This window comes from Xenopus laevis, chromosome 3L (assembly GCF_017654675.1).
Source record: "Xenopus laevis strain J_2021 chromosome 3L, Xenopus_laevis_v10.1, whole genome shotgun sequence".
Lineage (NCBI taxonomy): Eukaryota > Metazoa > Chordata > Amphibia > Anura > Pipidae > Xenopus > Xenopus laevis.
In genome coordinates this window covers 58,688,348-58,710,051 of record NC_054375.1, presented here as the reverse complement: position 1 = coordinate 58,710,051, position 21,704 = coordinate 58,688,348, and the positions used below count along the sequence as shown (strand labels likewise).

The window sequence follows — 21,704 nt, the reverse complement described above, 5'->3', positions numbered from 1 at the left end:
TCTGTATGAATTAGTTTATTTCTAGGCTGTAAAAAAAGAGCTGGGGTTCCATCACTTGTCAATTTATATTTAAATTCAAATAACCTAACTGTAAATTCATACATATATTTTACATGTCTCTGCTTTTAAATTTACCGTAGAAAAAAAATGAGGTATAAATCTGACCACAGATAACCACCGTACTTTTGGACTGACTGTCGTACATGTAGGTGATGGCCAAGGAAGCCAGAACACAGGTTGTAGACAATGGTGAACTTTTTATTTGTTTTATTTTATAAATGCATGGTATAATATTGTATATGGATAGATTTTTGAATTTTGTAATTGATATTTTAGATTGGGTTATGATACATTTGTATTTGTATAAAATATATTTGTGTGTACGTTTTATTGACAAATTTTTATGCTATATTTTTGGAATTTAGATGTTTAAGAAGGGCAATTTTTATAATAAAATTTAAACACAACTGTTTATTATTATTCAGAATGCATGCATAGTGTTCTTCTCCATGCTGTTGCGCCAGTACCTTTTAGGGCAAGATAGTAAAAAATAAGCACTTTTAATAAAGTGTTGTGACATATAAAATAAAGCATTGTGCCATATGGCCATTTAAAATACCTTTTACAGTGTTGTTGATAGTAATATTTTATGACAATTTGCAATTTTGTTTGTAATTTTAACCTTTTCTTATGATACATCGCTCACGTTTGTCAATAGTGTCACTAATCCAAACAGATTTTCCATTTATTAAAACAAATTTTAACTTCAAAGTAAATCAGTATTTAAATGAACATTTACAGATTGTATAATGCAGAAATCTAGGTTTATCTATTTAAAAATCTAGGAAATCTATTTACTGATTCATTTTGAATTTTTTTTTTTTCCCATGACAGTATCCCTTTAAGTACAGTAATGACATTGTGTTCCAGTCCTTTTATCTGATTATACAGAGATATGTCAAAAGGTGCTTCTGAATAGGTTTCAGTGAACAGTTTTATGTAATTTATGCTAAAAGTAAACAAATAGAGATTCTTGCAAATCAATAGGAGAGAAATATATGCTTACCTGATTATAATCAGCTAATGATGTCAGCAACTAATTCAGTATTATAGTCAAATCTACCATACATGTGCAATGGGGGTATCCGTGATATTGACAGAGCGTCCTGAAGCACTGATGCCATACATGCACATTCAAATAATACAGCAATTTAGTTTAATCAGGGCCAGTTAGATCAGCTGTACTCCTAGGATTTGCATCAAGACATTAATATTTGAATATAATAAAATATATTTTTAATGAAGGGGAAACTAATTAAATGGGATGAAACTGTTAGATATTAAACATGTTTAATTCTTTAAAAAAACTCAAGAGTGGTTACATCTAAATCTAAAATATAATGGGATAAAATAACCAAAATGTAAAAATGATACCTAGGGGACTATTAGAGAAATAAGATTCTAGCTCAAAGACCATGTCATCCAAAAAAGAAGCACTTACATAGTATAATAAAGAAAATTTAATTTCAGTTGAAACCCTTTTATAAAGAAACTTCAAGAAAATAGTCTTTTAGAAAGGCCTCAAAGCAATTGGTTATAAAAAGGGAATGAGCCCTAGTTGGTAGAAATTAATAAATAATTTATTTTGCCAGTATAATAGATAAATATAAATATGAGAAGTATTAAAAAATAATTCCTCATTGTGAGATGTATCAGCTGATCTTTTTGCTAAAGCTGGTGGACTTGTTCATTATATGCATGCGTGTGTCCCAACATGGCCACCTGCAGCTGCCTTCCAGTGTGGGTGGCATAGCTCTCACAAGGTTCTTGGTTCTGCGCCTCCAGTGGTAGAAATCATCTTTGTATGATACAGTAGGTACCCTATAACGAAGAGAAATATGTAGTTCTTTTTCCCAGACCAGGGATTATTTGGGGCCCTACTGAACTAGCCAGAGGGAGCTGATTTGCCGAGTAAAAAGTTCCAAACATTAAAGAGGCCTGACAAAAACTCGATGTTTAAACAAAATATTCAATAATAAAAACAGGGAAAAAAAAACAAGACGCCTAGTGTATAATTAGCAGACAAAAAAAACCAAATCAGAATACAGGCAATAGGTCTGGGAAAGTGGTAAACAAATCAGTCCATGTTCAGGCACAAGGGCAGGCAGCAAGCAAACAGAATTCATGAAACAGGCAGAAAGTCAGAGCAGCTGGCAGACAAGCAGCAATCCAGATAATAGGCTACAGGTCAAGAGCAGGGAGTAAGTGAAAGGAAGAACAAGAGCAGGGCAGGAACAACTTACAGAAAACTCTTGGGGTGTGGTCAATACAATAACACAATGATCTAGCCCAGGGTATTGTAGGAGGCAGGCTTAAATATCCACTTAATTGGACTACTGCCTGCAGCAGGATCAGTGTTAACAAGGCATTACAGCCAGGAGGAAAAGTCATTGATATTAATCTCCAGGCCAAAACCACAGTGTCTCAGCCAGGAGGAGCAGCAGGCAGTGTACACAGGGTCTCTGATTCTAGACCAGAAAGCTTTGGTTTAAGCTGAATGCAGAATCCTCAACATTTGTACAAGTATCAAACCTTAGTTTGCTATTCAGATGTAAGACTTTCCCATAATTGTCTTCAGTTATCCAGTTTAAGGGATAAGGCAATTCCCCTTTATTACCATGTACCCACGGTACTGAATAACCTGCTCATCTCAATGTTGCCTCACCCAGGCCACCACTCATGAATACAGCCCTGCTTAAGGCATGCAGCATTGTATTCATAAGTAAAATACATATTCTGTTTTAGAATTGGTAATGTAAATAAAGTTTTGAATATTAACTATTACATTTATTGTGTAATACTATCTCAAAGAAAACTTGAGCACCAGTTCAACCATACTATAGCCTCCAGGTTCTTTTCTGTTTTTCACAAGTTACATTACTGAGTGGCTTTACACATCTGTTTATTTTTTCCTGAATCTTTGTACATTTGTATAATAAATCCAAAACTATAGTGAGCTTGGCACTATGCCTTATTAATAAATAGTTAGAAACGCAAAAACGATGTCCATTTTACACTTTCAAAATAGATTCCTGCTCTCTAAGATCTGCTCTCTAAGATCTTCCAACTAATTCTAACACAAGTTTTGATATTAGTATTAAGTCCATCTTCACCTGCATTTTATTTATCTCTAATTTTGCCTCTAGACCGAAAGCTCTCAGGAAATATATCCCATTCCCATTTCTGTTTCTTTGGTACTCTGTAATATAATTTGTTTTATTTCCCATATTATAGTTTACCATTGAAAAGAATGTTTTTTTTACAAATTTGTGTTTTCCTTTATGCTCAATGTTCTTATAGAGCTCTAATTTAATGACAGTTCAAATATCACATACTATCTAATTATCTATCTATTTATCTCATCTGAAAAAAAAAATGTGAAATATTATATACATTGCAATATATGATACTGTATATGTTGATGCTATTGTTAGATTTAATTAACTTTACAATTGAAAACAAATAAAGATCCTACCTCTGGTTTATTGCAACCATTAAAAAAAAGGGGATTCGAAATTGGATCGCTGAGGTAAGACTTTAGAAGATTTGCCCTTAAGCCCTTTGGGGGTTCATTGGTCATTTTTACTCCATTCTGTAACACTGATACGGGAAAGTTTTGTGATGGATAGCTGGTTAACCATAACCGGAACGTAGGTTTTGTCTTTTCTGAATCTGTAATAACCTCTTCACAGATCTGCTCTAGATCTGCAAGCCAGCTAGTGGCAAGGTGGCAGTTCTGCAGAATCACCCATGTGCCATCTTCAGCTGCCTGAAAAGATGTTATATTTGAGGAGAAAAAAAATATAAAGGCCAATTATTCACCTGTCAACATATAAAATTAAGACTGAATCCCAAACAATATAGAAAAAAAAATCTAAAACACAATTATTATCTAGGAAATTAAGTTATATAGTCTCTGTGACCTTTAATCAATCATCCAAGTGTTAATGTTAATTTTCCTGATTTAAAAATCATAGATGTATTTGCATTTTAATGGCTAATAAATGAGTGTCATCAGGAAGAAATAATGGATCGTTGCCCTTTTGGTGTAAATTCTTTGTAAAATATTTATAAGAAACAGAAAATTAGGAGACACTACTAAAATGAAGATATTGTAGAGAGAAATGGTGTTTTTGATAATTACAAGTAACAGTGTTATTCAGAGAAAGAAGAACAAGCATGTGGTGATGGAGAGTTATAATGCATTCAACTGCTAAGTACTCTTTGTAGGGACAGGAAGCAGAAATTAAGATAAAGTTCCACTAAAAACAATGCACAGAAAGCGAGTGATATAAATAATCATATACACACTATAGGGGTTATTTACATCCACAAGTGCAGTTGTCTCCACAGACTTTGCATGGAAAATGCCACTCATTAAAGGTACTTGCATCAAAACGGCTCTTCTTGCACTTCATTATAGTTGCGCTTGGTGCTGCTCTTTATATGCTGCCTTGTGTTCTGAATAGAACACAGTGTGCCTATTGACACACGAGAACCCTGGTGCTAGTACTACCTCCACTGGTGGGCGGTAGCTCCATGGTCCACAGTGGCTTGTATCAATTGCCATACCAGAAACCACTTCTAACATATGTTCATAGGTGGAACTCACTGCCAAGTTCCAGACTGTGCATATTATCAATATGCACAACAAAAGTGATACATTGTAATTCTAATGTACATGGCTGGGTTTCGTGGATGCCAGGAGAATGCTGCCTAGTTAAATTCATGTTACCAATATTACATTTTGGTGGAGTAGGAATAATGGCCTGGGGCTGTTTTGATGGTTTGGGCTAGGGTCCCTTGTTCAGTTAAAGCTTAACAAATGCACAAAGTGACACTCTTGGCTATTTCATGCTTCCTACTTTGTGGCAACAGTTTGGAGAAGGCCTTTTCCTGTTTCATCCTGATAATGCCCTCATGCACAAAGCTAAGGCCCATACATAAGTTTCTGAAACAGGAGTGCAAAAACTTTACTGGCTTGCACAGAGTTTTGACCTCAGATCAAATAATCATCTGTGGAATGAATTGGAATTCCAACTGTGAGTCAGGCCTGTCCAACAGTCCTGCCGAGCATCACAAATGAATTGTTTGTTTGAATGGCAGCAAATTCAGCTAATAATATTCCAACATCTAGTGGAAAGCCAAAAAAGTAGAAGCTGTTATAAAAGCAGAGGGAGGACCAATGTCATATAACACCATTTTAGAATAAGATAAATGGGTGTCCAGATACTTTTGGCAACATAGTTTATATACATAACACGTTGAACATACAGAAAACTTGCTTATGTTATTGCAATAAAAGAATGTGTCCTCTATTCAATGTTCTATAAATTCCTTTCACATTAAATGATGATAACCTCAGTCAGCATGTTCCCTTACTTTTTCAATCATGCTCCGAGCAATGGGACCTTGGCCCTGACCAAGAGAAATTGTCTGAAGATTCACACCACTCATTTCTGTAAATAAAAAGATTTAACAATGTGCTTAGATATAAGAACTGATTGCACAATAGAATAAAGTGCCTCCTGTACATTACTATAATATATACAAGAGGATATATGATCCTTGCAAATAAAGTAGCTTTTAACATTAAGGCAAGGCACAGAAATTCTGCTAAACTCCAATATGACATTAACAAATATGTTTTGTGCTTTGAAACACATTTCAGCTGTCTCAGCCTGACATTTCATCTATCTGCTATCTGATTCCAATAACTATAACTAGAAATGTGTATATGGAGCCAGCCACTTGAAAAAAGTGCAGTCTTAACAGTTTCCCTGGCCATTTGTGAAAAACTGTTTCTGTACAGCACTGGTGTCTCAGTAGAATACTGAGGTAAGGTGTATAGAAATAACTTTGCCAAAAATACTTTCACTTCAAGGGATCATTCAAGGATACATTTTATGCATTAGCTCAGATACTTACATGAAAATCCCCCTGAAAGTGTTTTATATTTAAAGGGAAGGAAAAGCTTTTTTCTGAATTCTTGCAGGATCACTTGGCACATGTAATACATTTATTATGATATATATAGGATAACTCCACCTTTAGTGAAAAGATAACATACTGATACCATGAAAAACATCTGAGTGTTGTTCTTAGATCTACCAGGCAGCTGTTATCTTGTGTTAGGGAGCTGCTATCTGGTTACCTTCCCATTGTTCTTTTGTTTGGCTGCTGGGGGGGAAAAGGGAGGGGGGTGATATCACTCCAACTTGCAGTACAGCAGTAAAGAGTGATTGAAGTTTATCAGAGTCACATGACTTGGGACAGCTGGGAAATTGACAATATGTCTAGCCCCATGTCAGATTTCAAATTGAATATAAAAAAAATCTGTTTCCTCTTTTGAGAAATGGATTTCAGTGCAGAATTCTGCTGGAGCAGCACTATTAACTGGTTCATTTTGTAAAAAAATGTTTTCCCATGACAGTATCCCTTTAAGCTTTAAACAGACCTTGTTCTTCTGCGAATTTAATTAACAATTCCAGGGGATCAGCTCCAGGGGAAAGGATGAAGATAAGTGGTGTACTGGGAGAAGAATCCAAGTAACTGTGCTGCAGGTCAAATGTTGGTGGGTCTATGTAGGCAGGACCTATTTTCTCGGTCACAAATTGCTGGACTGCAGGAATAACCTAAATAAAAGCCACAAATTAAAGTAGTCTGTTAGCATTGGAAACTTTAACTGACAGGCTGAGATGGGACAGTCAGGTTGGCAAAACAGTCAGGTTTAGAAACTTTTACAAACAATAAAAGTTCTCTCATCAAATCTCTCATCAAAAAAACAGCAACAAGACCTATAGGTAACTTTTAATGTACTACATTCATACTTTAAAAAGTAATTTTTTAGTGTCAGTATTACTTTAATAGTAGCAGCAAATAGGCATGGAAGTACATTTAACTCTAAATACAGAGCAAGGGAAATGGCAGAGAGACAGAGAGGTGATTCCAATTCAGTTAACAAAAATGGCCTAAATGCACCCATCATCTATCCCTTTTCAGCAAGGAGTATTTGAGATGTTGCTTCTTAAAACAATGATTACTTTTTTTTCTTGTGTTGATTCTCTTTTTTATTCAAAGGTCATTAGAACCTTCCATTTTATTTGTTGTATGGCTCAGGAAACCAAACCCTTAAACTTTAGAATCTGAATAAGGCACTTAAATGTAGTGCCTTTCATAAGTATTTAGACCCTTGATCATTGTTTCCTTTTACTTAAAAAAGAAAATGTTCTCTATAGTATTTCTTTTCCCAATAATTGAAATCTATTCATTTGTATAGAAAACGAATCTGATATTTCTGACGTCTTTCCTGAGCATAGCAACATCAAGAGTTCGCTGCATTATATTTGCATAAAACAGGTTAATATCTTATAAACAAAAATATAAACAAAAATAAGAGTGCCCTTCTAACTTACATTAGAAGGGCACTCTTAGAGGCCCATTTATCAAAGTCAGAATTTACCTCATTATTTTCTAAAAAACTATTAAAAACCAACCAAATCCATAGGTGTTTCCCCTAATTTATCAATACATTTTACTGAAAATTTCCTGTGAGGAAAAAAAACCCCAAAAATTTGTGAAAAATTCAGATTTGACAATTTTTTTCACATAAAAACGCTAGACTTTTTTGGATTTTTTCCTGAAAACCACAAAACCCAGCACAGATATCTTCGGGATTTCTCATGGGATACATGCTAAAAAATAAATAAAAGATCAACCATGCTTCAAATAAAAGATACTTTCTCCTATTACAGAACCAAGAGTAGCACTGAATAAAGTAATGTTCCTCTTCGAAATTCAGTGACAGCAGGTCAATTCTACTGTCTATTGCTAACAGACAATAATATGAATGAGCTGTTACAGAAGGTTCAATAAAACTACTGTATAACATTTAAATCAAATTGCTGTCAAGAGAGCTTGTGTGGATGGGGGGGATAGGAAAACTTGTAGAGAAGAAGAAAATGGAGTACTGGTGATGGAATTGTTTGAATAAACAAACTGGTATGGACTGGTGTGTAAAGGGCAGCATACAGACAGAAAAACAGGAGATGGATGTTATTGCTGTAATTTGTTATTGCTGTAATTTGTTAATTTGTGCATGATGTACTTGAAGATAAGTTATATGTAATGCAGGAGGAGTAGGATTGCTGCCATTTTTGGTATTGGGATAGCAGCTTTTTGTGAGGGAGAGCTAGGCTGGAAAGATCCTGATATTTATGGGACGAGTGGACAACTTAGTGAGAGCCCATAATGAATGTCTTATCACTTAATATACTGTTGTTAAATATAGTAAATCGTTTTGAGAGGAAGGAGTCTTTTCATTTTGTACCTGTTTTCTTTTTTGTACCTGTAGTACAGCCATCTGCTTTTATATGGTCATGGAGCGCCTTGGTAACGTCAAAAAGCCTTATATATTATAGTAGGGAGAACATAATCTTACATAAACAGACACACACAAACACACACACTTCCTATTGATTTTTTTAAATCCTTCTGTCCAGCATCGTCTTAGTAAAGATTACTAAAGCTCCTATGGTTTCCAGATATTGGAAGCTGCAAAGGCACACGGTCTGACGCATCTTCAAGTTCTGCTCTCATCATTTAATAGATTTGACCTAATTATTTGCTCCATAGTATTCTCCCCCACTGAAAGGTTGGGCACACCAGCCAGAGTGACTGCCGAGTTGTTATAAAATCCTAGCAATCAGCATCTGCTCATTCTTCCCTGCTGTAATGTTTTTTTGGAGAGTTAAATACAAAGGATCAACGGTTTTCTGAATACCAATCTTTACCAGCAGAAAGAACTGGCATGAGAGGAAGACAACCTGCTGCTTTCTCTTGTCAAAAGCTCATTTACAGTTAGATTTCTGCAGCCGTTGCACTGAATTTTCATTATTTTCTTCAGTAGTCTTTAAGAAACAGATCAACAGCCTGACAGTGCTTTTGAATTCATAAGATATTGTTTTCCCTTTTCTATAGAAATTGACTGCTGAACCTGTGGGCGTGGAAAAGATCCCAAATCTATTATCTTCATTTATGTATATAGCACCAACATATTCTGCTTCACTTTATACATTCAGACCTGTCCCAACCCCAGTGGAGCTTACAATCTGAGGTCCCTTTCTCATTCACTCACATTATGGACATTTTTTTTTTTAATCAGGAGCTACTGTTTTTAGAGGGGAGTTTAAAACGAGTACACGAAAATTGAGAAAATACTAAATTCTTGCAGATTAAGCCCTGGCTGAATCTGAACCTGGTAACCCAGAACTGCTAGGCAAAAATGATAAAGATAACCACTGCACCACTGTACTCTTCCAACTTCTAAATAAACTGTCTGATACTAAGGGGTAAATTTATCAAAGAGTGAAGTTCCGCCACTAGAGTGAAATTCCGCAGCTCTCAATTAATTTCTATGGGATTTTGAAAGGCGTATTTATCAATGGGTGAAGTGAAAGTTCACTCTGATAAATACACCTATAAAAATCCCATAGAAATGAATACAGAGTGGCGGAATTCCACTCTAGTGGCGGAACTTCACTATTAACTTCACTCTTTGATAAATATACCCCATAGTGAGTTAAAAGACAATAATAAGCAGTAAACTGGAAAACTATTTACCTATGATAAGAGTATTCTGTTCATGTTTAGGGGCATTACACTGCTGAAATGGGCCCATTTGTATTTGATTCTGCTACACATTTATTCAGAGTTTCAAGAAGATATGTAAACCCTGCTCTTGTGCAAGTATGTACGAATAATCCAAAGAGCACAATGCATATCCTCTTATATGGAGCAACTTCAATCCTCTGTAGACAACCTCACCAAATTTTTCAGCAGAGGTTACAAAAAAAAAGACATTGCCACCCATTATAAATCAAGTAGGAGAAATAAACCAAGGAGGGCTTTTACATACCAAAGACAGGGCCAAGAGCAATAAAGTGAGGATATACTTTGTAAAAAAAAGTCCTACACCAGTAAGGGTTAAATGTGGTTTACTGTGGTAATTAATGGGTGGGACTTCCTGCCTGGTACCTTAAATGCTTGTCTTCACTGAAATTGTACACACTTGAGAAAGGGCCCATGATGCCCCAAACATGTTTTGTGGATGCACTATAAAAATCTGAATAGCAGTTACTGTGCTTCAAGCCTGTGATTCTTATACCCTGAAACTTGATCAATTTTAATTTTTGACAGCACTGACAGCAAGCTTAAACAATAACAAATGTAGTATATGGCATAATATGTATGCATATGTGATTTTTTTCACTTCTGTGTTGTTGTTTTTACCAAAGGAACATGAAATAGCATATTTTGCTGGAATACATGTATGGAATGAAGCAAAAATCTATATTTTGTATGACTACCTTGTCAGGTCGTATGCAGCGTAACAATAGTAATTTTTGAAAACTAGTCAGGAGATCTTCCCAAGGATCTGGCCATTCCATTTCATTGGGCAGTGGAGAGTCGTAGATCTTCTTCCATTCGGCAAGCTGCAAAAAGTAAAGGTCAATATATATTTATACACTTTTGAGCTATGGCAACAACAACAACTAGTGTGGGCAAATCCGTTTCTGTATGTCAACATTTATATCAACCATGATAGAAACTGTCTGTCAAATGGTTGTTAAAGGGTTTGCTTTCTTTATACCACTTTTTATGCAGTTAAGAAACACATTATAGAGATATTCATATACCTGTATATCCCTTATATGTCTACAGTTATGCTCTTTGGAACAGTGCTGGTTATTGGATTTTGAGATCTCTTGTTCCTGTCTTATTAACCAGTCAGATTGTTATGAAACATAAAAGAAAATGTGAAGTCACTAATTTAGACAAAAAGCTCAAAGGTGTTAATCTGTGGAATTTAATTCTACGATATCAACAACTGCACAGAATGGAAATTATATATATATATATATATATATATATATATATATATATATATATAAAAAAAAATCCGACAAACACATTGTTGCAGTCAAACTCCACTCTCACCCACATATGAAGCTTCACCTTTATCTCCAGTTGGCAGAGAGAGTATTTATGTCTATCTAATTACTGTAAGAAAATGTCAAGTGAATTTCCACTACATTAAATCAGCTATTTTGTCAATGTTGATGTTCATAACTGAAGAAAGTCTCGACAGTCTTAAATTTTATATATCACTAGTCTCATGTTTGAAAAGAAACAACAGTTCTTTCAAGTGAACTCAACCTTTTCTTCTCCTATTTGATTATTACCAAGCGTTTCCTCCCATTCCCCATTTATCTGTTGTAATTCATTCTAAAGTGCTCATAATAATTTGCAATTTAAACAAACCTTTTGGGGCAATAAACGGCAAATGGATTTTCATTGAGCGCAATGAGCTCAGTTTATCATTTGTCTTCTAAAGTTCACATCTCTATATTACAGAATATATATTGTGTTTACATGACAGCAATGTGTGATTCTATAAAAGAATATAGAATGTATCTAATATAATGTGCATATTGTAAAAAATCTGCATAACGACCCAAAAATCAAGAAATGAGCAGATTGCACCCACATTCTAAAATCTGTCATTTTGGCATAAACATCAAAAAAGCCTATTATAATATTTATATTAATATAACAATAGTGATTTGACATATGTTATCTTTTAAGGCAAAACTAGTTTCTGACAGCCCTTTTATAAATATTGAATAGGATCAGTGCATTATACAGGGCATATGGAAGTGCAGTAAAGCTTACTACATATGTTCATTGGTAATTTGCTTAGATATAATTTACTACAGCATAGTTTAAAATAGTTCTGGATTAACCAAAACAAGTTCTGAAATCAATATGTGGGGTGACCCATTTCCAGGCCTTGCCCAATCTGTAACATCAATATACTGCTTATGCATATAAAATGTGTTAGAATATACAGTATGGCCATAATTTTCTGGAGACTTGACAGTCCAACATCTCATTCCCAAACCGAGGGTATTAATATGAAGTAAGTCAACAGCTGCTATTCTACTGGGAAGAATTTATATCCATCCCACATGTGTTCAGTGGGGTAGAAGTCAGTGCTCTGTGCAGACCAGTCAAGTATTGCATGGCAAAATCCATTCTGCATAGACCTCACTTTGTGCATAGGGACTTCATTGTGCTTCACCAAATTGTTGCCACACAATAAGAAAGCAGGGAATATATGCTGCAACCTTAAGATTTGATTTTAGTGGAACCAGTGGGTGATGGTGTTGGAAACAGGTCAGGCAGATGTGCTGGCTTTTTTTACTTGTGTGCAAGTAGATCTTGGTCCAGATCTACATTACATCACTCATTTTTTCAAACTGGTTGTATTTAGAAGCACATAATGGAAAACATAAAGGTTTTGCTTTAAAATGTTAACACAAGTAATGAGCAGTGCAAAGTTTATATATAAAGTGATATAAATAATAGAATAATGTGAGGCTTATGACAGGTTAGTCTCCTGTCTTCACACACTCAAAGGTGACCTATTTGATTTATTGGAAGTTGGTATGCACTCTCCCATGTGAAAGCAATATTGCTCAGGTGGGCACCAATGGGTCTTAAACAGGAAATAACAGGTTTAGTAAACACTGAAAATTCAGGTACCATGGTAAATAAAACATTGCAATTCAGCATTAGTGCATTACTTAAAGGAGAAGGAAAGCTACTGAAGCAGTTTATTGACAATAGATTAGCCACAATAGTGCAAGCTATAACAATATATTTATTCTGTAGAATGCTTTACTATACTTGAGTAAACAGCTCTTGAAGTGTTCTCTGTTTGTTTAGAATAGCAGCTGCCATATTGGCTTGGTGTGACATCACTTCCTGCCTGAGTCTCTCCCTGCTCACTCATAGCTCTGGACTCATATTACAGCAGGCAAGGGAAGAGGGAGGGGGAGAGGAGCAAACTGAGCATGCTCAAGGCCGTGCCCCGGAGGTTTAAGCTGAAAACAGGAAGTCTGATACAGAAGTCCATGTGTACACAATAGAAGGAAAGAAATGTGGTGTTTCTTTTGACAGAGGACTCAGAGCAGCAATACTTTGAGGGTTTACTGGTGTATTTATATAGACCTTTCAAATAAAGCTTACTTAATTTTAGCCTTTCCTTCTCCTTTAAAAGTTCTCACTTTAAGTCAATAGCCTTTTCATGGCAGACTACCTGGGATCACCATCACCCTCTGTCTGAATACTTGGTTCCATTAAGTGGTGGATTTTACATCTGTTGTCCTAACCACATTTATCTTAGACCTCTAGAGCATCTGAACATAGGATCAAATATCTCTCTCTCTCTCTCTCTCTCTCTCTTTCTCTAGCTAGACATGGTTTCCCTTTGCCTTAGCTTGAGTCCTTCATGAGGATTTCTTTCCAAGGGCTTTGGAGTACATGTTCACTAGAGTTCCAACTGGAGATCAATTGACACTAGTGACACTAGCATTCTGAGTAGCTTAGCTCAGTGAGAAGGCACTGCAAAAAGATCATACCAGGCATGTTTTGTTATAGCCATAACTCAATTTTACTTAGCTATCTTTTGTAAATCTTTTTCCAAATTTGCTTTTCCTTTGAGCTATGCATTCTAGGTTTTTGCTTGTTCTTTATTGAGCGAATACCAGACCAATGCTGGACCGGTGCAAGTGCAGTTAAAGTCCAGCACATAGATAAATACATATTACATAGAAACCTTTTCACCGGTTGTCAGAAGTGATATTTTTCCACTCTTTCTGGTCATATAAAGACAATATAATGTCAGAGAAGGAAGAGCCAACAGAGGGAGACATTTAGCTAAAAAATAAGTTTGAAGTAGCAGCAAAGATTATATTGTGAAAGTGAAAACTTTTAGGAAAAACAAGTTGGCCCTGCAGATCTAGTAACAGTAATTTTATATTTGAAACAATTGGATACCAAAGACCATATTAAATGTTGTAATTTGTGTTTGACATCAATTTGTCTTAAATAAAAACAGTTATTTTAAAAAACATTGTTTTTGATCTGTAGCTCAACAACAGCTGAAAAGCAACATTACTACTAACAAACATAATTATTATCTAATAATGCAGATACACAGTACTTCAATGCTACTATTTGGGGCTTGAGGCATTTAAATATATCTATGGTTTATATATGGATGCTCAGAGAATCCATATTTTAACTGTATATGTTGCACGCACACAGGAAATTCAGTGATAATTAATATCTTCTTGATTTATTAATGTTTTCTTGTATATTGTGTTTTTTTAATCTTTTTTTTATGTGAAACGTTAGATTTCTCACAGAACTTTCTCAAAAATAAAGAGCTTAGACCTGCTGAGATTCTATAGAAATCGATAGATACGATCTATATTATTTTGCTTGATATCTATGGAAGTTTTGCAGGAAAAGCTAACCTAACACCACTAACATAAGAATTTTCAAATCTATTTTTAATTACTTATGAGCTAAATGGTAAAAGCTTTCAATATAATGAGGGATTAAGTGACATCATCAACCAGTCAAATTCCAAGCTTCTTATTTGGCTGCTCTTTGTCTCCTTCATCTTCTGGATGAAAGAGAGCAAATTCAGAAAGATGAGCAGCAGGCGTTTGTTTTTGTTAGAATCAGACAGCCTTGTCTCCTAAGAAGGTGAATACACTCCTTGGCCAAACTGCCTGATGGTGATATTGTCAAGATGTACTAACTGATGTATGCTGCCATAGCTAAACCATGTGTAAGCAGGAGCTGGAACAAGTGACAATGTGGTCTTTGAAATTGCTCAGGTTTTCAGGATCTGATTTTTTTTATTAATAAATAAGATAAAATCAGTCATGGGAGTTTGGTCAAGCTTTTTTCATTACTATTTTTATTACTTTTATTATATAAATTAGGATTTCAGTAAATAACCTCCTCAATGTCGAGGGTGATTCTGCCCTCTCATCAAAAGTGGAACAATGTAAAACTGGATTTTTTATCACATTGACCAATTGTACGAAGATGCACTTCCATGTCCAGGTGGTGTGCAATTCATGACTGTATGTCCATGATGCCTTTATCCTGCTCCAGTTTTTTGTGCAACTCAAAATTATTATTATAAGTGTTCAATATCAGCCAAAACAGGTTTATGAGCAAATCAAGAATGAGTCACAATCTCTCCCCTTTTTTTCCAGTAGGCAAATCAGTAAACGATAATCACATGCATTGAGGTTGATACACCCGCCACCAAAAAACTCAGTAGGTGTAGTGGCACTGCAGCATATAACTATTATTTGATAAAACAGCCTATGACAATGATCTGTAGTGACACCTTGTCTAACAACTGTGACTATAACTGACAACACAACATTAAAATACCATATTCTAAGCAAAATCATGAGACCTACTGCTATATTCCCATTACTGACATTAATTAAATGACCGTTCTAGAGCTGCCCAGTTTATAGTTGCAGGCCACAGTCAATTTCAGTTTCAAATCATGCACCAAAAGAGTTGAAGCGGTAAGAGATTTAAAAAGATGCATTTTATGTGAATAGATCCTGGTAGAGTTGTCATGTGCCTAGAACCTCCCCCTCTTTAGAAGCTTTTCAAGGAATTCCTAACCAGGACTGACCTTAGAGGATGTTGCAATCTTGTGATTACTGCAAGTGACAATTAACTATATAACAATATAGTTTACCTCCTTAAAATGTCCCACTGATACCCATTTTGATGATGATTGCTTCTGTACATGGCCAATCATTGCAAATAATTTTGGTCTCTGCATATCATTCTATTAAATTTGTGGCAATACATAGGGGCAGATTTACTAAGCTCGAGTGAATGTTCGAATTTCAAAAACTTCGAATTTCAAAGTAAATTTTTGGGTACTCCGACCATCAAATAGACTATATTCGACCATCTGACTTCTATTCGAACGATTCAAAGTAAAAATCGTTCGACTATTCGATCATTCGATAATCGAAGTACTGTCTCTTTAAAAAAAACTGACTTCATACTTCGCCAAATTAAAGCTACCGAAGTGCAATGTTGGCCTATGGGGACCTTCCACGGCACTTTTCTACATTTTTTTTGGTCGAATAAAAATCGTTAGAATCGTTCGATGCAAACAGTTTAATAATTCGATCGATCGATTTTTATTCGACCGCGGGATTGCCAAATTTGTTGAAAAAACGTTGAATTCGATAATCGAATTTTTAATTTGATGGTCAAATTTCGAAGTTTTTTGTACTTCGAAATTCAACCCTTAGTAAATCTGCCCCATAGTGGTAAGTAGCAAAGTAGCAACATGACAACAAACTATTGATATAAGGAAATTAAGGTCAAGTAGTTCTAGCCTATTTCATGTCTATTACATCTTTATTTTTTGCACAATGCAGAATAGGGAGTTGGTTTTGGTGGGAAGAGTGGGCCAGTGAGGAGCAGTTTAGTCAGATGTGTGTGTGTCCTTGCTTTGGGCACCAGTACCTCTCGGCCATGCTCTGCATCATGTCACTTACTTTTAAACTGGTTGCATTTAAAGCTCTAAATGGGGAAGATAATATATTTGCATCTTAGCTATAGCATTCTTATAGTGGGTAGAAATTTTTCATTACTCCAGGTAATGATATTCAGCAGTGGCCCCCAACCAGTGACCCCTTGGATGTTGCTCCAAGTGGCCTCAAATCAGGTACTTCTTTTTCAATGGTTTGGAGGCAAGTTTTAGTTGCATACACACCAGGGGGCACATTTACTAAGGGTCGAATTTGGAAGTGAAAAAACTTCGAAATTCAACCATCGCATTGCATTACTTCGATATTGGAAGTCGAAGGTTTTTTTGAATATCATCGAATATGTCCATATTTGGTCAAAGTAAAATCGTTCGATCGATCGACAAACATTGGCTATAGGTTCTAGGAGGTCCCCATATGCTTACATAACAATTCGGGAGGTTTAAGGTGGCGAAGTGTCAAAGTCGAAGTTTTTTAAAGAGACAGTACTTCGATTTTCGAATGGTCGAATATTCAAAGTATTTTCAATTCAAATCGAAGTTAAATTTGGTCTATTCGATGGTCGAAGTACCCAAAAGATTACTTCGAAATTTGAAGTTTTTGAATTTGAAAATTCACTTTGACCCTTAGTAAATGTGCCCCCAGGTATACCGCCAAATAGAGCCTCCTGTCAGCTGATAATCCACATAGGGACTACCAATAGTCAATCACAGCCCATAATTTGCACCGCAGGAACTTTATTCATGCTTGTGTTGTTCTCCATCTTTTTTACATTTGAATGTGGCTCACAGGTAAAAGAGGTTGGGGATTTTGTTAATTTATTTATGAATATAAAACTCAATAAAAAAAAGTTAAAAAAAACTCATTAAGTCCAGGTGCTTCAGACTTATTGAATAAACATGATTATATCCACAAACCAACATGTTTATGCCTTGTTTTCAATATCTAAATGTATATTTTTAATAGATTATTTTTGACTTTTGGTGTATATAGAAAGCTAAACTAATTAATAACTCGGAGAGTGCAACAGCTATTGAGTTTTGTAAAACTAAACTAACAAAAGTTGGATATTTTGAAACATTGGTTCTATTGTCCAAAGCAACCCACCCTGGCTTGTCTACCCCCCTTTGAAGCACACCATCCTACAGGTTTCCCTTTATCAAGAAATCCATTATCAAGAAAATACAGAATTATGAATTAAAGTTTAAGTGAATAATTGTAATTTTTAAAAAAACAATAAACCAAGTTACAGAAACATTTTCTTATCTGGAAAAGGTCCCAAGCATTGTGGACAGTAGTACAATAGAATGTTACTCAGGACATGCTAGACTGCCTGTCCATCTGGAAGGTATGTATAGCATATTGGCCTTGTTCAACCATTCCTTCCATGGCAGAAGTGCTCCCTAAACCTCACAAATACAGTTTTAAGTCCTTGATATTCTTTTTACTGAGAATGCTTATAACAAATGGTTACCATTCAAGTCAATTGCAACGTGGCATGGGTGGTGAAAACCCCTGGCTTTTACTGTGTTTGTTCTATGTTGGATATCACTTAATTGAACTTACTTAAACGTACCATCTAAAACCTTTACAGGTTTTAGATGGTGTTCTTTTGGATTCGAGCTATTTTCATGGTCGGGTGCGATAAATCTCAAAGAATTCTAGTTTCCCAAGTCACCCATGGCAGACAATTCACCAACATGGGTTAATCCCGCCTATCAGGTCACTGGACAGGAAAGTGTTAACGATCGGTTTAAATACCTTGCTCCTCCCAGCAATCCTCGTCTTTTTTCCTGTCCAGGTCACGACAGGCTGCTACAGACTGCTACAGGCTGCTACAGATGGCTAAAAGGCTGCTAAGCTTACCATACCAGAGTGGGTCTCTCTCTCTCTCTCTCTCTCTCTCCCCTCTGATGCCTCCAAGTGCACCCTATACGGGTTGTGGTGAGAAGAACCCGTTGGGCAGGGTTATGTGCTGGAGCTGCTGTAAGAATTCCCTCCTAAGGGTAGAGAGGAGGACGAAGCAGTCCAGAGGATCAGCCGTTTCAGATGGATTTGAGGCTGGGTAAAGTGTTTGTTCCATGGAAGAGCACACGCGCCAATACTGACGCGGACGCGCGTCGAGTACGGACGCGGAAGCGCGTGTAAGACGCGCGCCTGAGTTGACGCGAACGGAGTGACGCGTGCCGGAAGTGACGCACGCGGAAGTCGCGCGCCCGGAAATGGACGCGCGCCGGGAATGGCGCACACGAAAGACGCGCGCCCGGAAGTGACGCGCGACCGGACTGACGCGCGGGAAAACGGCGTCAGGAAGTGACGCAATAAGAAGACGCTGGCAATGTGTGCAAGGCTGGCGTTTTGGCTGGATGTGATAGTACACTTCGCCGGAAGTTGGAGAGCGTTGGTTCACTCGGCTACAGATTGTGAGTGCCTTTCCAGTGGAATCTTGCTTTTGTAATTGAATTTATGCTTATGGAATAATGTATTACAGGTTACTATGGATCAGCCTGGCTCTGGAAAAGGATCTCAGCCCAAAGGTCCTAGGTAAGCTGGCTGTGGATATATGGATGTAATGAGAGAGAACGATAATTAGTGGCTGATGGTTGTCTTTTCCATTTTCAGCCTACATGTGTCAACTGAATTGCAGAAAGGGGAGCCTACTCTCTCAAAGAACGGACCCAGTAGCGTCTGCAGACCCTCAGCCTTCAGGAGCCCCACAATTGGATGCTCTGGTCTCCATCATCAAGCAAGCTGTAGTACAAGGCATGCAAGAGGCTACTGCTTCTACCTCTGGGGTACAGAGGAAAGCTAAGAGGGTCAGAGATTTACCATATGAGTCTCTATCGGATGTGTCAGATGAAGAATTGTATTCTCCTGGGGACGCACATTCAGAACTCTCAGAGGAGGGAGAAGTGTTTTCTGAGGAAGAGATTGCATTTGATCCTACAGCGATAGAGAATCTGGTAAAGGCAGTAAGGAAGACGCTATGTCTTTCGGAAGAGCCACCTAGGTCTAGTTCAGCAGATAAATTCTTCCCATCGGTCAGGAAAAGACAGGTGACTTTCCCGGTGCATGATTCAATTAAGGAAATCATCAGCTCTGAATGGAAGAGAACAGAGAAAAAGTTTGTTATTCAGGGGAAGTTTGCAAAAAAGTATCCGGTGGAGGAGTCTTTCTCTAAATTGTGGGACAATCCGCCTAAAGTCGACGCTGCGGTGGTAAGGTTGGCAAGAAAGACGACGCTGCCAGTGGATGATGCAGCAGCTTTCCGTGATCCAATGGAGAAACGGATCGAAACCAATCTCAAGAAGACGTTTATAGTGGCAGGAGCAACTTGTAGACCGGCAGTAGCTATGACCTCCACATCAAGAGCTATGAAGGTGTGGTTGAATAACCTGGAAGATGCCATTTCTTCTAATGTCAAAAGGTCTGGGTTACGTGAAATGTTGTCTGAATTGAAGCTAGCGGTGGATTTCATGACAGATACCTCTCTGGATTTGGTACATCTAGCTTCAAGAACTATGGCACTTTCGGTGTCCTCAAGAAGGGCTTTGTGGCTGAAGCCATGGCTGGCGGATTCAGCCTCTAAGGGGAACTTATGTCAGTTACCGTTTGAGGGAGAGATGCTCTTCGGTGAGAAACTCGATTCCATCATTAAGAAGGCTTCCAGGGGCAAGAGTGTATTTTTGCCGCAGGAGAAGAGATTCAGGCGTCAAGGGGGGAGGCCTAGTTCCCCCATTAACAGGTCCTTTCGGGGTTCAAGACAGCCTAGATATGGAAGGACTGCCGGAAGACAGACGAATTGGAAGCCCACAAGGGGGGAAAGTAGGCCTCCCAATAGAAGAAGTTCTACTTTCAGCTCAAGCCATACAGAGAAGAAGCAATGAGATCAGGCCGGCTCAGACCAGCAGAGTGGGGGCACGTCTAACATCCTTTTATGCGGTCTGGGCCTCAAAATCAGAGACCAATGGGTCCTGAGGGTGATTCAGGAAGGATATCAGTTGGAATTCCACAGGGTGCCGTCTCGCAATGTGTTCAAGATGTCTTCAGTCCCGCAGGTACCAGGTTCGGACCAAGTGTTACAGGAGTATGTAGATCAACTCCTGAACTCAGGGGCAGTGGAATGGGTTCCGAAGTCCCAACAGGGCTTAGGGTTCTATTCGAAGCTCTTTCTAGTCCGGAAGGCCTCGGGGCATTCAGACCGGTACTGGATTTACGCCCTCTGAATCAGTTTGTCAACTGCAGGCGCTTCAAAATGGAATCACTGACGTCCATCCTACAAGCAGTTCCGCCACAGTCATGGCTAATAAATCTGGACTTGAAGGACGCATATTTCCATGTACCAGTGCACAAGACACACCGGAAGTATCTTCGATTTGCTTTCAGAGGTCAACATGTCCAGTTTACCTGCCTTCCCTTTGGCCTCTCAACGTCCCCAAGAACATTTACGAAGGTCCTGGTCACGGTCGTGGCTTTTCTAAGAGTAGAAGGTGTGCCTATATTTCATTACCTGGACGACATTCTGTTGGTGGCTTCATCAAGAGAGGAAGCTCTGAAATTCAGGGACAGAACAATCCTGGTACTCCAACAGTTCGGTTGGGTAATAAACTGGGAGAAGAGCAGCTTACTTCCGTCACAAAGGATGGTCTTCTTGGGTGCACACCTGGATACGCAGGAAGGAATAGTTTCACTTCCTCAAGAAAAGATACAGCATATGTTGAGACAAATAAGACAGTTCAAAGAACAACAAAGAGTCTCAGTAAGGTCATGCATGTCGGTCCTAGGTCTCATGGCATCTACGATCCAGATGGTGAAGTGGGCCAGGTGGCACATGAGGCCTCTCCAACAATTCTTCCTGAGGAAGAATGCTTCAAGACAATTGAAACTAAATTCACGAATTGTAGTTTCAGAGGACGCCAAAGACAGTTTAAGTTGGTGGCTGGTTGTAGGAAACTTGACTCAGGGGATGGTCCTTGCAAACCCCCCGTATGTGGTGATCACGACAGACGCTTCAGAGAGAGGCTGGGGTGCAGTACTGGAAGGCCGCAGTGTTCAAGGTCATTGGAACCTGCAGGGTGTCTCCTCAAACATTCTGGAACTACGGGCCGTGAAAGAGGCATTGCTGGCCTTTTCAGAAAAGATTCTACATGCCTGGGTAAAGATTCAGTCAGACAATGTTACAACTGT

At 37.6% G+C, this 21,704-nt stretch overlaps 1 protein-coding gene across 4 annotated transcripts in view; it reads right to left on the bottom strand.

Annotated features, from left to right (window-relative positions):
* LOC108711038 (dynein heavy chain 3, axonemal) overlaps nucleotides 1–21,704 on the bottom strand; it is a 555,753-nt gene that overhangs the window by 43,715 nt on the left and 490,334 nt on the right. For all 4 annotated transcript variants that reach the window (XM_018252361.2, XM_041586281.1, XM_041586280.1 and 1 more), the window contains 4 exons: nucleotides 10,428–10,553; nucleotides 6,518–6,695; nucleotides 5,443–5,519; nucleotides 3,536–3,829 (listed from right to left, as the gene is read on the bottom strand). In XM_018252361.2, coding sequence (XP_018107850.1) covers nucleotides 3,536–3,829; nucleotides 5,443–5,519; nucleotides 6,518–6,695; nucleotides 10,428–10,553 — 675 coding nt within the window. The remainder of the gene's footprint in view (nucleotides 1–3,535; nucleotides 3,830–5,442; nucleotides 5,520–6,517; nucleotides 6,696–10,427; nucleotides 10,554–21,704) is intronic.